Source organism: Cupressus sempervirens, chromosome 10 (assembly GCF_028749045.1).
Source record: "Cupressus sempervirens isolate cs-2001-9-10 chromosome 10, ASM2874904v1, whole genome shotgun sequence".
Classification (NCBI taxonomy): domain Eukaryota; kingdom Viridiplantae; phylum Streptophyta; class Pinopsida; order Cupressales; family Cupressaceae; genus Cupressus; species Cupressus sempervirens.
In genome coordinates this window covers 52813227-52826575 of record NC_143127.1, presented here as the reverse complement: position 1 = coordinate 52826575, position 13349 = coordinate 52813227, and the positions used below count along the sequence as shown (strand labels likewise).

Sequence of the window (13349 nt, the reverse complement as noted above, 5' to 3'; positions counted from 1 at the left end):
ATTTCTCTCAGTGTGTGGTTTGCCAACCCTCCAAGCTTGACAGATTTGTCCTAGCCACAACAACACATCTTGTAGGAAATCCCTTGTTAAGTCGAGGGTGTGCTCACCTTCCCCATAATCTTTTATCCCTTTGATAATTATGTTGGATGCCCTACGCTGCCTTTCCTTGACCTCTCCATCTTGTGTGTTCACACGAATCTTTGCCTCTTCTCTTGCCATATCAAGGTGTTTGCTATTTTTGTCCCAATTTTTGGTGACTTCTGAGAAACTTCTCCTCTCCTCTTCAACTCTTGCCTTTCCCAGTGAATTAGTGTGAAGAAACATTCTCTCCTTATAATGAGATGACTCGGTATTTGCTGTGACCTTGTTTGTTTCCAATGTAGCATTCAGGTTTTTCCATTCATTCTTCATGTTCTACCATTCAAGCTTCCCTGCTAAAAGTGTTTCTTGTATTGTTGAGATTTGAGCTTTTAAAATGTTGTTATTATCTGTAAGAGTTTTATTTGTTGCAATTAACACCTGCATATTATGGTAACTTTCTTGTTCCTTAGCCTCTAGGAGTTCCAACCTCCTCTTGGCCCTCAATAGTTCTTGTACATAAAGATCTGGACACCAAGCGAGAGGTGTGAAGGTAGGGCTGTAAGTGATAGAATCAACCAAGTTGCTGCTACCACACAAATGACTGTCACCATCTAAGTGTGGAGGAGGGTACATTTTGACAACATCTTTATGTTTGTTCTTTGGTTTATGCAATCTCTGCCTATGTTTCTGCTTATCATGTGTCCCTTTCAAGCGAGCGAGTCTGTGTTTTAAAATGCCCTTGAATTGTTTAACGTTGACCCAAATATATTTCCCTATCTTGCCAAGTGATGCCATTTTGACTTGACCTAAATGGTTAGTTTCAAAGTGCACCAAAATTTCTTGACCGTTTTTTACCAATGATATGGTTTGTTTTCCCATGGCTTGCATATCCATAGTTTGTTTTCCCATTGTTTATGTATCCACAATTGGTTTTGCCATTGATCAAAGGAAAGAAGGACGAAAGAAACCTAACAAGAGCAAATATATAAAACAAAAAAAATCAGAAAGTGCACCTTGAAACCCTTGGCTTAAAAGCCTACCACTATCTTGCTGTGGGCTGGGCCCAGTCGTCGTTTTTCCCTTGGAAACGGGCCTGTCTGGAATCTGAGCCTGTCTGGTATTGTGTCTGCTGCCTGGTCCCACTGTGATGCTTCGGTGTGATGTCCTGGTCCCATTGTGTCGTTACCTGCCTAGTGTCCTATCTTTTCTGCCCTGGAGAAATCTGCTCTCATCTAATAACTGTGGTGTGACCATCGTTATGCACCAAGCGATCTCCTCGTAAATGCCCTTTCTCGCAGCCTGGCCTACTTGAATATCTTAAGCGCCTAGCACCACCCGCAACCTGTAACCTTTACCAGGAAATCACTAGATTTGTAATGATTGAAACTAAAAATAAAACTCAATCCAAAGCAAAAATACTATCCAAAAGATTTTTATATTTATAAATAATTGTTCCTATTGATCAATGTTAAATTGGGAAAAGCACCCACTTGAATGCTATAATTATCCTGCCGAAGGGCAGGAACTAATAATAAAACAAATAATATTAACATATAAGATAATATTATCTAAGCATATAAAAGTACAATATAAATATAAATAATATTTAGTACCTTTAATTAATCGATAGGCTTTCACCTGGGCGATAGCCCACCGAAAATTCCTCACACTGCTGCTTATACTAGCCGGTCGGAATCGTCTCACGATCGCCTCTGACATTGGGTGCCACAGACCTGCTTACGAATAGGGCGGTGACTAAGCAGCCTAGATGGATATGCAGCCGCTTCCCTGTTAGAGGGAGGGCTGGAGTCTCCCGTTAGCGTAAATGCTAGATTTCCCGCACCACCTCTGCTTTGCTGCTTGTTACGGGTTCTAGATGTTTGGAGTTTTGCTAGGCTCACGGGTGTCACCATAGACATTCAATTTGCCGACTGATGGAGGCCATGGGTCTACGGTTAGGGCGGATTGTAGATTACGTGACCTTATACATTGCGCAACTGCCTCTGTAGATATTGCTTGTGCACGGCCAGAGCCCCCTATAAATTCGGCCAATAATGTTGCTGTGGTAAGGGGTCACACGGTATCACTTGTATGCTACAAATTAAACAGGTATTGTTTCGCTGCTAGTTCCTTTCCATTTTGTTTACATTCTTACTGCTTCTCGACAGCCTTGCTTAGATCATTTTCTTTTGCTTTTTACAGGAGCTAGGTATAGAGTATAAGAGGCAGACAACAGCGGCTTAGAGTTTTCCTGAACAATTTTGGTAAGACGGCATTATGCAATTCCATGTTTGTGTATTTTCTTGTCTTATTGAGATCAATTTTAATTGATGCCCTATAAATGGCAATGATGATAACACTGATATTTTACTTTATGAATTATGAAACAGATTTTGTGATTGTCATGGGTAAATAGCTCAAGATGCGTACACATTTCTTCTAAATTGGTCTGAAAGATTTTCACAGTAGAAGAGTCGAGTTTTGTATATTGCAGGGGAAAGCTACGCTGGTATGTGGAAAATCATGATTATGCAATTTCATTACTACAATTGGGTCTTTTTACTTTTTACCCTTTAATAGTTGTAGACATCTGATCATAAATCTTATACTTAGAAAGGAATTTCTGTTTGTCGTTTGTCAATACATTTGTCCTTGGAGAAATTCTAGTTAAAAATAGATTCAAAATAAAATTGGAAAGATCATACGTAAAAATGGGAACTTCTTAGAGAGAAGCCAATGCAAGACAACATCCCACAATGAATATATTAGATTTATATGCGTTGCTTATAGCTATGTTACAAGTATCATTTCACTGTCAATATAACCAATTAAAAATGGGCAAGAAGCCAAATTATAAACAATGTTTACAACAGGGGCGGAAATTGGTACTGTTTGGGATAGTATTTGACATGGCTTCGTTACGGATTACAATTGTTGAGTGAACAGGTCAATGTAAATGTTGCGGTCATGAGTTGGTAAGTAGGTTTAATGTTTTCTTACCGGGAAAACAATTCCTCCGCTTGTTCCAATGTCAACTTTGTCTTCTTATCTGTACAATATTCATCTAAAGCACCGTCCTCCTCCCATAAGTTTTCATCTGAAACATCTCTCCACACAGTGGCAACCATTGATCTCTTTCCTGCCTTTTCAGGAGATGCATACTCTCCTACAAATGGATGGTCTGCAGTGCACCATAAATATCAGGTGGGTTATCATGTTAGCATTATTAAGATGATGTGTGTAAACAAGTTCAAACTTAGAGAGCATATTATTTAAGTTAAAGAGTTTAAAATCAATCACACAGTGAAATCACATTAATGGAGATGACTAAAAAATCATGGTCGATATAGACTGATGAAAGAAACACATTAGATAGACTGCTTGCAGTGATATTTTATCATTGAGTGGATTTAGTTATGAATTATGATGTTAGTATAATTCAAGATAAGCTATCCAAACAAGCTCAAGTTTGGAATGTGCAGTTTAAGTTGAAATCTATAGAAACCTAAAATCCATCAGATATTAAGTCTACCAATCTTGAACTCACATTAATGAATGTGAAGAAAAAATCATAGTAACTATAGAATAATCATCCTAATCATCCTGACTCAGAGAAAATAATTCGAAGAAATTATAGTGGGTATGAGTTGGGTATCAACAGCCTAGGAAGGAAAGAACATGAAGAGGAGCATGGCCAGATTATCCAGGGACTTTTCAGTGGTTTGTACAACACATTGGAAAAATGGAAAATATGAACACTTAGAAAGGTTGGAAGATTCCTATTTTCATCCCCATAGAAATATCTTATGCAAAGACACATTCTGATTGAAATTGATCGTATGCTATTTTTTTGTGACTGGTTGTATTGATTTCTTAAGTGGAATTATTTGACATATAAGAACATACAAATTTGATTACAATGAGGGGATCTGGGAATGGAGACCAGCGTCAAGAGCTTAGACAACTCAAATTGTCATTATTGAATGCCAATTGTAATATCATGCTATCAAATGTATGTAGTTTTGCAACAACTACCATCATCTATTTATAGTTATACTGATGGAAATATTCAAAAGATTAACCATTGGATACTGCTGATAACGAAAGCATTATTATTATATACAAGTCATTTTAATATGGCTAAGTACTACCAATGGGGTAGCTCCCATGATATATGATCCAAAAAAAGGAAAAATGCATACCATATACACCAGCAGTGCAACACAAAAGCAAGACAAAGTTGTGCTGCCAATTTATCCTACTCATTAAAGCATTAACAGACAACAGAACCATCAACAACCCTCAAAGGGCAGAAATTTAGATATAAAGTAGGAGAGATTAACCTGTTATAATGTCCATGCCAAAAGACTGAACAAATAGGCTGATTTTGACGCTTTGATATTATTCAAAAACCCTGTTTTTGGTCCCAGAATGTATGTATAGTAGCGACTTCTTCAATACTCTGATGTTGATGCTGGAATGATAAGCTAATCTATGAATTGAGCTTGTTTAATTAACTGCACTGTGACTGATGGGGCATAGTCAAATCCCAGTAGCATTTTGTTGGCCATATCTCTATATATGGATTATATGAATTTTTAGCTCTAGACCCTACTGATTCAAACCTTTGAAGGAATGATTGTTGTTTGCTGATCGGCCACCATGCACCTGCATAAATGAATTTTAATTCATTGACTTATCAATCCAAATCACCCTCTTGCCTCCTACGGTGCCCAAGTTGAGCAATTGAGTTCTGACTAAAGATCATTGCTCTATCTTCTGCAAGGGGAGTTCATCCGCATCAATTACCACCAGCATTTGTCCCAGCTAGCGAGAATGTAAATTATACTGGTTTATCTACTTTACAAAATCTCAGACATTCTTCAATGCTACCTGGAAATTTGTCTTGGTACCCATGTTGGATTTCCTCAGGCGAACGGACTCCTACTTGATGATCAATGTTTACCCCTATTATATTCACATGGAAGGGAATGGAGTTGAGGATCTGGACTATGCCCTGTTTAGAGCCCTACCTCCTAACAAGGAAGCGGTGGACTCCAACACCACAGTCTATTGCACTGAGTCTCAAATAGATTATTGATGTTCATTCACTTCAATAATCTTTATAGGCTTTTTTGAAATACTATCATGGGTGACTTCTCTAAAAAGTCTAATCCAATCCGTCAGTTATGTGAAATCACCCAGATTCTATAAGTGTTAAGTTTATCATTCCTTCTCATAAGTAATAATTTGATCATGAAATATATGCAATTGAATCTTAATAACAATATCATCATTTGACTTATAATTTTTTTATTATCAAAATTGATCATTTTATAAATAACATAAATAATGATAGATGTTTACAATCTAACTTTTTACCAATCTAGAGTGCTTCATTGAACATGATTTGTACACCTTGATAACAAGACTGCAAGTACAATTCTTTGAGCCATCTTGTTGAAATCATTCAGAGGCCTTGTTTTTGCTTTGATGGAGCCGGGGTGACCTCTCTAGAAAGTCTAATCCAATCCGTCAGTTATGTGAAATCACCCAGATTCTATAAGTGTTAAGTTTATCATTCCTTCTCATAAGTAATAATTTGATCATGAAATATATGCAATTGAATCTTAATAACAATATCATCATTTGACTTATAATTTTTTTATTACCAAAATTGATCATTTTATGAATAACATAAATAATGATAGATGTTTACAATCTAATTTTTTACCATTCTAGAGTGCTTCATTGAACATGATTTGTACACCTTGATAACAAGACTGCAAGTACAATTCTTTGAGCCATCTTGTTGAAACCATTCAGAGGCCTTGTTTTTTGCTTTGATGGAGCCGGTACTATGTTGAGAGCCTCCATTTTCAAATAGGGGTGAAGGATGTCGGCAAATGTTCTGGAATGATGTCAATAAACCTGAATCCACTTTGTGCAATCTTGTAAAATACATTCCATGAGACGACATATCTTGAGAGCACACTCTAAAATAGATTGCATGCATGAGTGTGGAGATGATATATCTTGAGAGCACACTCTAGAACAAATTGCATGCATGAGTGTGGAGAGGTATATAGCATTTTGTACCTTGACTGCATTCATAAGAGTTGCATTAAATTGATTAATAAAGGAATCATATTTTCTCACACAATAGTTTTCATAACAGAAGTAGTGTTTCACTTGCAACCAGAGCTGAAATAAACTAAATAATTGTTGTCTTATTATGCTAATCACCCAACAGAGGAATGAGCTATAGTTCTGATGGCTCAACTAGGACATAAAAAAAAGCTCCCAGTGGCTCAACTAAGCTCCACACTTCCATGGAAAGTGACATATATAAGGTGTTGATTGAATCAATATTTCCAGTCACAGTCTTACTCAGAATAAAGATTATTTGTCCGTTGAATCTGAATTTATTTCCCACCAAAGCAACACAGAATCAATCTGCATATGAATCAACACCTAAGAGCAATCAATCAATTTAAAAGTTGATTTCAACAATTTTAAACAGGATAAATCTTGAAGACAATTTTATACAATATGGTCCAGTGCATTTATTCTCAAAATCTTCGATTACAGTTATTACAGAATCTAATTTCAACACTGTATTTTTGGGTATAGTAAAGTTAAAACTTCCCAACATAAACATGTCTAACACCTCTATTTGAAAAATATAACATTGTGTCCATTTAGAATCACGGTGACAAATCCCTGAGTTTACAACATCTCTTTCCCGTATTGAAATTCACTTTACTAGCTGTCGTCAACCATTCTGCAGCAGCTGACAGAATCTAATTTCAACTCTGTATTTTTTGGGTATAGTAAAGTTAAAACTTCTCGACATAAACATGTCCAACACCTCTATTAGAAAAATATAACATTGTGTCCATTTAGAATCATGATGATAAATCCCTGAGTTTACATCATCTCTTTCTTGTATTGAAATTCACTTTACCAGCTGTCGTCAACCATTCTGTAGCAGATGTTTATCGACACTCAAATGCATTCTTCCAATTTTATATTATCCATGATATTTTGGGCTGAGAGTATATTCCTTTTCTCATAGAGATCAATTGACAATAGTGAACCTTATCAGACAAGGGAAGATAATAATTTGACTCTGTTCTTCGATTATAGGACAATTTGGTCTTTATGAGTTCCATTTATTTCTATGTTGACCTATACTGATTGTGGTCTATGAACCCTCAAGAACTGCAAAGAGTATCATTCTGAACAATAAATATAATTTTCTCTATAGCCATGTTGCGATGCAGGACCACTGTGACGGATGACTTCATCCAGCATGCGGATATGTACAGAACCTATACTGATGAAACAGAAACCTCTGTGCTTGCTCAGGAGTTGTTGGTGCAGCATCGCTTGATTACATATCGACTACCACCACAACGCAATGTAGGCCATCTCTTTACAGACCCACCTATCTCGGAGTTAATCACCTGTCGTACTTGCATTCCGATGCAGATACAGTACATTCCAACTGAAATTTGGTTCCACTCACCACTTGCAAGTGATCTAGAGATTGGGTATTTACTGGCTGGAACTACTCGACTGTGGGCAGGACAGATGTTGTCAAGGCCGCATGTGAGTAGTCCGACATTAGGGTCTTTGCACTACCATGGTGAGTTATTCAGACTACAATTTGGCTCCATCTCAAGCACCATGTGGAATCAACATTTGGTAGAAAGGTGGGGGCCACAAGGGGTGTACTTAACGGTTCCAATCGCAAAGAGGATCAGAACAATCACTACCGAGCAAATACCAACATGGACACGAACGGATTGTACCTTCTCTTCAATATTGCACCCTACCACAGCCAACTGGGGGTTCAAATGTTGTAGACTTGAACATCTTTATTGGTTCGATGAGTTGTACCCAATGTCTGAAGAATTTGTACATCCCTAATTTCAGCATCAGCACATGTTTATCACAGCTGCTGCATTAATTGTTTCTGCGATACAGCGTTCCAAATGATAGTATGCCTATGTAATTATTGTACTGCATTGTGCAAAGATAATATGTATGTAACTACTCCACTGCCTTAATGAAGTATACAACATTCTTCAGCTATAATCTTTTGGATGCATTATTTTACACATATTTAGTTGCTTGGATGTCTTAGTACGATATTTGACATGAATGTGAACGAGTCATCTTGTGATCAATAGTTTTCATAATATTATTTATCCAATTAAAACTAGATTAAACACCCTTTATTTTGCTTTGACATGAATATGAAACAATCATCCTGTGAGCAATAATCGTCATAGTATTATTTATCCAACTGAAACCAGATTAAACTTTTTGTATTTTGCTTCAGAAATCCATTCGTGATAATTCTGTGATATATAGATTTACAAACATTTCAGCTTATTTTCTAAATTCTTGTAATTGGTCTTCCTATTGTATCAAGATCCTTCCTCGCTGATTTCATGAGGCGTAGACAGTTACAAGCTCTATTTCTTGCATCAAATCTTATCAATGCCACGTCTTGGTGTAGTATGAGCTTCATTTCTGTATTCTCATTGTGACTCAAATGTGTGACCCAATCTACCTTTGTTTGTGGAATAATCTAGCCACGTAATGGCTTTAGAAGATTCAGATGATGTGATTACCATCTCCAGCAGCAGTCGGGAGAGCAACAACAGGGCACAACCAAACAATAGTGATGTAGAATCAGAGGTTGTCTCTGCGCCTGTACACGGATGTCCACAGAATGCCGACATCGATGAAGTCTGCCACAATATTGTGTAGTATTGTGAAGCCATTGTTCATGACATCAGGCGTGTGTCCAACACAATGGAGATCGCTACCACCACTAGTGTTGAAAGAATCAAACATGTTGTAAATACAGCGGAAGCAATGTGCAATGTGGCAGATGCGTTCTACAAGTCATCGTGTCAAATTGTACATGCAAAGTTCTATGATATGGATGTCTCTGACACATGGAAACAAGCATTCAACCATTATGTGAATAGAAAATGGCCGCCTAATGATGGGTAGGATACTATAGCCTAGAATGTTGACAGCCCCATATTGGTTTGCCTATGAACATGATTATAGATAGATGTAAGAATAATTGTACAAATCAATAGGAAATGTAAAAACAATTTTTCCTCATCTTATACCGTTGAGTCCTTGTAACAGTGAAAGCACATACACACAGATATGTAGAGGCATAGAAGGTCTGAGTTGGATAGCCATATGAAATACACACAACTTTTGAATACATAGAAAGTGTTAATCAGGTTTATGAACAGCCATGTACAACTCTATTATATACATCGGCTTCTACTGTCTGTAAATGATTTTGAAATGATTTTCTCTACAAAAGGATTTTGTACTTACGTTGTTGGCTTGCATTGCTGTAAATATTCCAAAGTATAAACTTCCCAGTGATGTTTTGGGCCTCCACTAATTCCATTTAAGCATTACTCCTATGCTTTGGATGTTCCAAGGGATATTTGATTCCATTTACACATTTGTCCAGTGCTTTGGATGTACCAAGGGGTATTTATATTGTTGTCTACGGGATTCTGCCTCTAAAATTTAATACCCAAGATTCTTTTTTTCCTACAGCATTTATTGCACTTAAAAAACTTAGAACACAACTATTGGTTTTAAATGTTGTTCACTCTTCCTTTATCTTTACCCAAATGGAGCTCCAACTACGAAAGATTGGAACTCCTCTTAAAATTATGTGAAGAAGCCCACCACATTAGTTTGGACTTTGGAGACTAAAGTTTCGACTCACATGTGACTGGCGAAAACCTCTACTTGCAGACTGACATCACTTCTTAAAGCGGTGATAGTCAGCGTCAAGACCTTGGGGAAAGCTTGTCCAACTTAGCACTAGTTACTGGTAACTTTACCCAACTCAACTTCGTTTGCCAAGTTTGACATCACTTCTAAAAGTGGTGATACTTAGCTCTCAAAGAGGTTGGGGAAAACTTGTCCAACTCAGCACCAATTACTGGTAACTTTACCCAACTCAACTTCGTCTGCCAAGTGTTTTCCAACTGCCTGTCAGGATATTACAAGTGGTATCTTTGTCACCTCTAATCTGATGTAAAATTTGGCTTGCACCCCAAGCTACTAAGCTACCTATAGAACAAAGGAGGTTAATATCATGTGTACTTGTATTACCAGCAGAGCAGATAAATGAGAATAGTATTTGTATCCATCAGATAGTTGTAATCTATATTAAACACATTAATAAAAAGTGTTGCTGCAACATTTTAATTCACTTCACATTTCTATTGTATGCTTTGTTATATGCCCTGATTTATACTTCGTTTCTTTACTGTGCTACATTATGATGGTACAGGAAATGTAAGGTTCTTTACTGGCTCGGTTTTATAGCATATTATGATATTTAATAGGTTATGTATGCATATAAATAAATAGCCCGACATGTTGAGGCTTCGCAAGCTATCTGGGATTGGACCAATTAGCAACTTCGTTCTTACATCATCTCTCCAATCAGAACTATCTATTTTCCACATCACACATGCTGTAGTTTAGATAATGTAGTTACAGCTCTTAGAATTTATGATTAGCAGCAACAAGCAATATATACGGTCAAATTCAGATTTCACATTATCTAAAAAAAGCCCAGGACAGAACTCATGTAGATCCTCTACATTGTAGTTGAGATCAACAATTCTTCATTCATCACACACTAATCTTGCATACTACGTAGATGACTGTCATGCACTTCAAATACTAAGTTTCTACAATGAACAAAGATACCTTCTGATACTGCTTGTTCTAATATGTAGAAATGATTAGAACATAATATGTGTTATATTCATTATGATTTTCACAATAAAGTGGGATCTAACATAAACTTAACTCCACCTTTGTATCCACTCTACATTCCAGTGCAACCAAAGTATCGTACATTATGGATACACTTACACCAGATGCTATACATCAATTGATTGTTGGACAAAATGTCATTTTGCCTATCGTGCGAGTATGTTCAGTTAGTAAACTCCGAGAAGGATTAGGTGAAGCAAGCCGCTACAGCTTAGAAATTTTTGATGGTATGCATGTGCACCAAGCTTCACTACCTACAAAGTACAATGAGAATATTGCCCAAGGCAAAATCAAAGTGGGCTCAATAAGACAACTGACAAAATACAAATACTCTACAACAAACAAAGCACGATAAGATAATAGATGTCACACAATAGTTATGTTTCGTTCTTATGTCCTTGCATACCTATGATAGTTATCATGCTAACATTATGATTGTTATAAAATGTTCATGTGAAGGTGGATTATCATTCTCACACTAGAATTGATATCTACATCAAATGACATAATCGGATCACCAACAAAGCTCACATTGGAACACACAGATGAAGCAAGAACGACTCTACTGCTGCCAAATATGCATGAACAACAAAAGAACCGTTTTGGCCTAACACCGCCACGTCATCTCAAAGAGTTACAAGATATAATTACACCAATAAAGAATATAAATCCATACCAACCACGGTGGAACATTAAGGTTCGGGTAACTGCAAAAAAGGAGGTTCATCACTATAAGACACAAAGAGGAGCAGGGCAAATGTTCAGCTTCGATGTAATAGACATCGATGGAACAGAAACCCGTGTGTGTTGCTTTAATGAATTAGCACATAACTACTATGAGAAAGTGCAAGTTGGTTCTACATATCTCCTATCTAGAGGAACAATAAAACTTGCGAACAAATTGTACAATAAATTAAATAGTGGATTGGAAGTAACGTTGCAAGAAAGCTCAAGACTAGTAGCTTGTGAAGATGACAACAGCGTTCCAAGCCATACATTCTCATTCACACCACTAGAGATGATTACCACCCTACCTGACAACTCTGTGATCGATGCCATAGGGGTTGTAATATGTGTGCAACCAACCTCTATGATAAGAAGAGCAAATGGAACAGAAGTTTCTCGACGCACCATACAATTGCTTGATATAACTCGCATGCCCGTCAATCTAACACTCTGGGGCTCAGCAGCGGAGCGAGTGGGCAACGAATTGCAACAAAGATACTACTTGCAAGACACTACAATTCTTGTGGTCAAGGGGGGCCATGTTACCGAGTTCAATGGAAGAGTACTCAACACCACAGTTAATACACAATTGATGATCAATGTCCAAATTCCAGAGACAGAGCAGTTGAAATCATGGTTCAATGACAATGTTAAGGGCAGTGGTGATGCATCAGCTAGCTATGCCCCGCAACCTCCTCCAGTAATGAGAATGACAATTCGTGACATACACGATCAAATTGGGCATTGTACTCGTGCTATAAAGTGCATCGTGAAAGCAACCATTATAGAGATCAACACAGACAAGCTACCCTACCCAGCTTGCCCCAACCAAGTGGCAGGAAAACAGTGTAAGAAAAAATTGTCTGAAAATGCAAATGAAGAATGGTATTGCGAAAAATGCAATAAGGAATTTACAGAATGTAATTATAGCTACATGGTCCGCATACAATTACAAGACCACACTGGGGATCTATGGGCAACCGCATTTGATGAAGGGGTGACACAACTACTTGACATGACTGCGAATACATTGCTAGAACTAGCAGCTGAAGATGACGTAGATGACAAAGCACAACAAGTTATCAGGGATGTACAAAACAAGCAATTCATAATTACCTTGACATGTCAAGTAGCGACATACAATAATGAAGAACGGCTGAATGCAACCATCATACGAGCTGAACCTCTGGACTATGTCACATAGAGCAATAAACTCCTCGAACAGATCCTTCAGATGAGTGCTGAAATAGAAAATAGCCCAGGACAGTAAATAAGCACAAGAGGCATTTAGGAGCATGCTTGCTTGATGTACAAACAATGTTCATACTTAGAAATGTTGCTCGAGTTATATATTGAAGCTTAGAGATTTACCTCATCTTTGTGTGTTTATATTTGTTCAAATCTCGCTGCAACTGAATACCAGCATATTATTCTACAATACATCACAACAGTATACTGTAATATTCGTCTACATCTTCCACTTATATATTAGTCAATATATGAGCCCAGTTTATGTAATAAATATTCCAGAAAATGCATTATGTTCATAAATAAAAATTGTTCCTACATTTTATAAATTGCCAATGTTGATCAAGTACAGTGCCTTGCTTCCCTATCAGTATATACTAATGGACTGATCTATTATTCTTGCTGTAACATTCATAAACAAAAAACCACGCTGAATAGGTTTC

The 13349-nt window shown here is 37.1% G+C and overlaps 1 protein-coding gene across 1 annotated transcript; it reads left to right on the top strand.

Moving 5' to 3' along the window:
- The first annotated feature begins 8694 nt into the window (after positions 1-8694).
- LOC149532521 (replication protein A 70 kDa DNA-binding subunit A-like) lies at positions 8695-12862 on the top strand. The gene is made up of 2 exons (XM_089805727.1): positions 8695-8861; positions 11392-12862. The coding sequence occupies exons 1-2, from the start codon at positions 8695-8697 to the stop codon at positions 12860-12862; spliced, it is 1638 nt and encodes a 545-aa protein (XP_089661853.1).
- Positions 12863-13349: the final 487 nt, after the last annotated feature.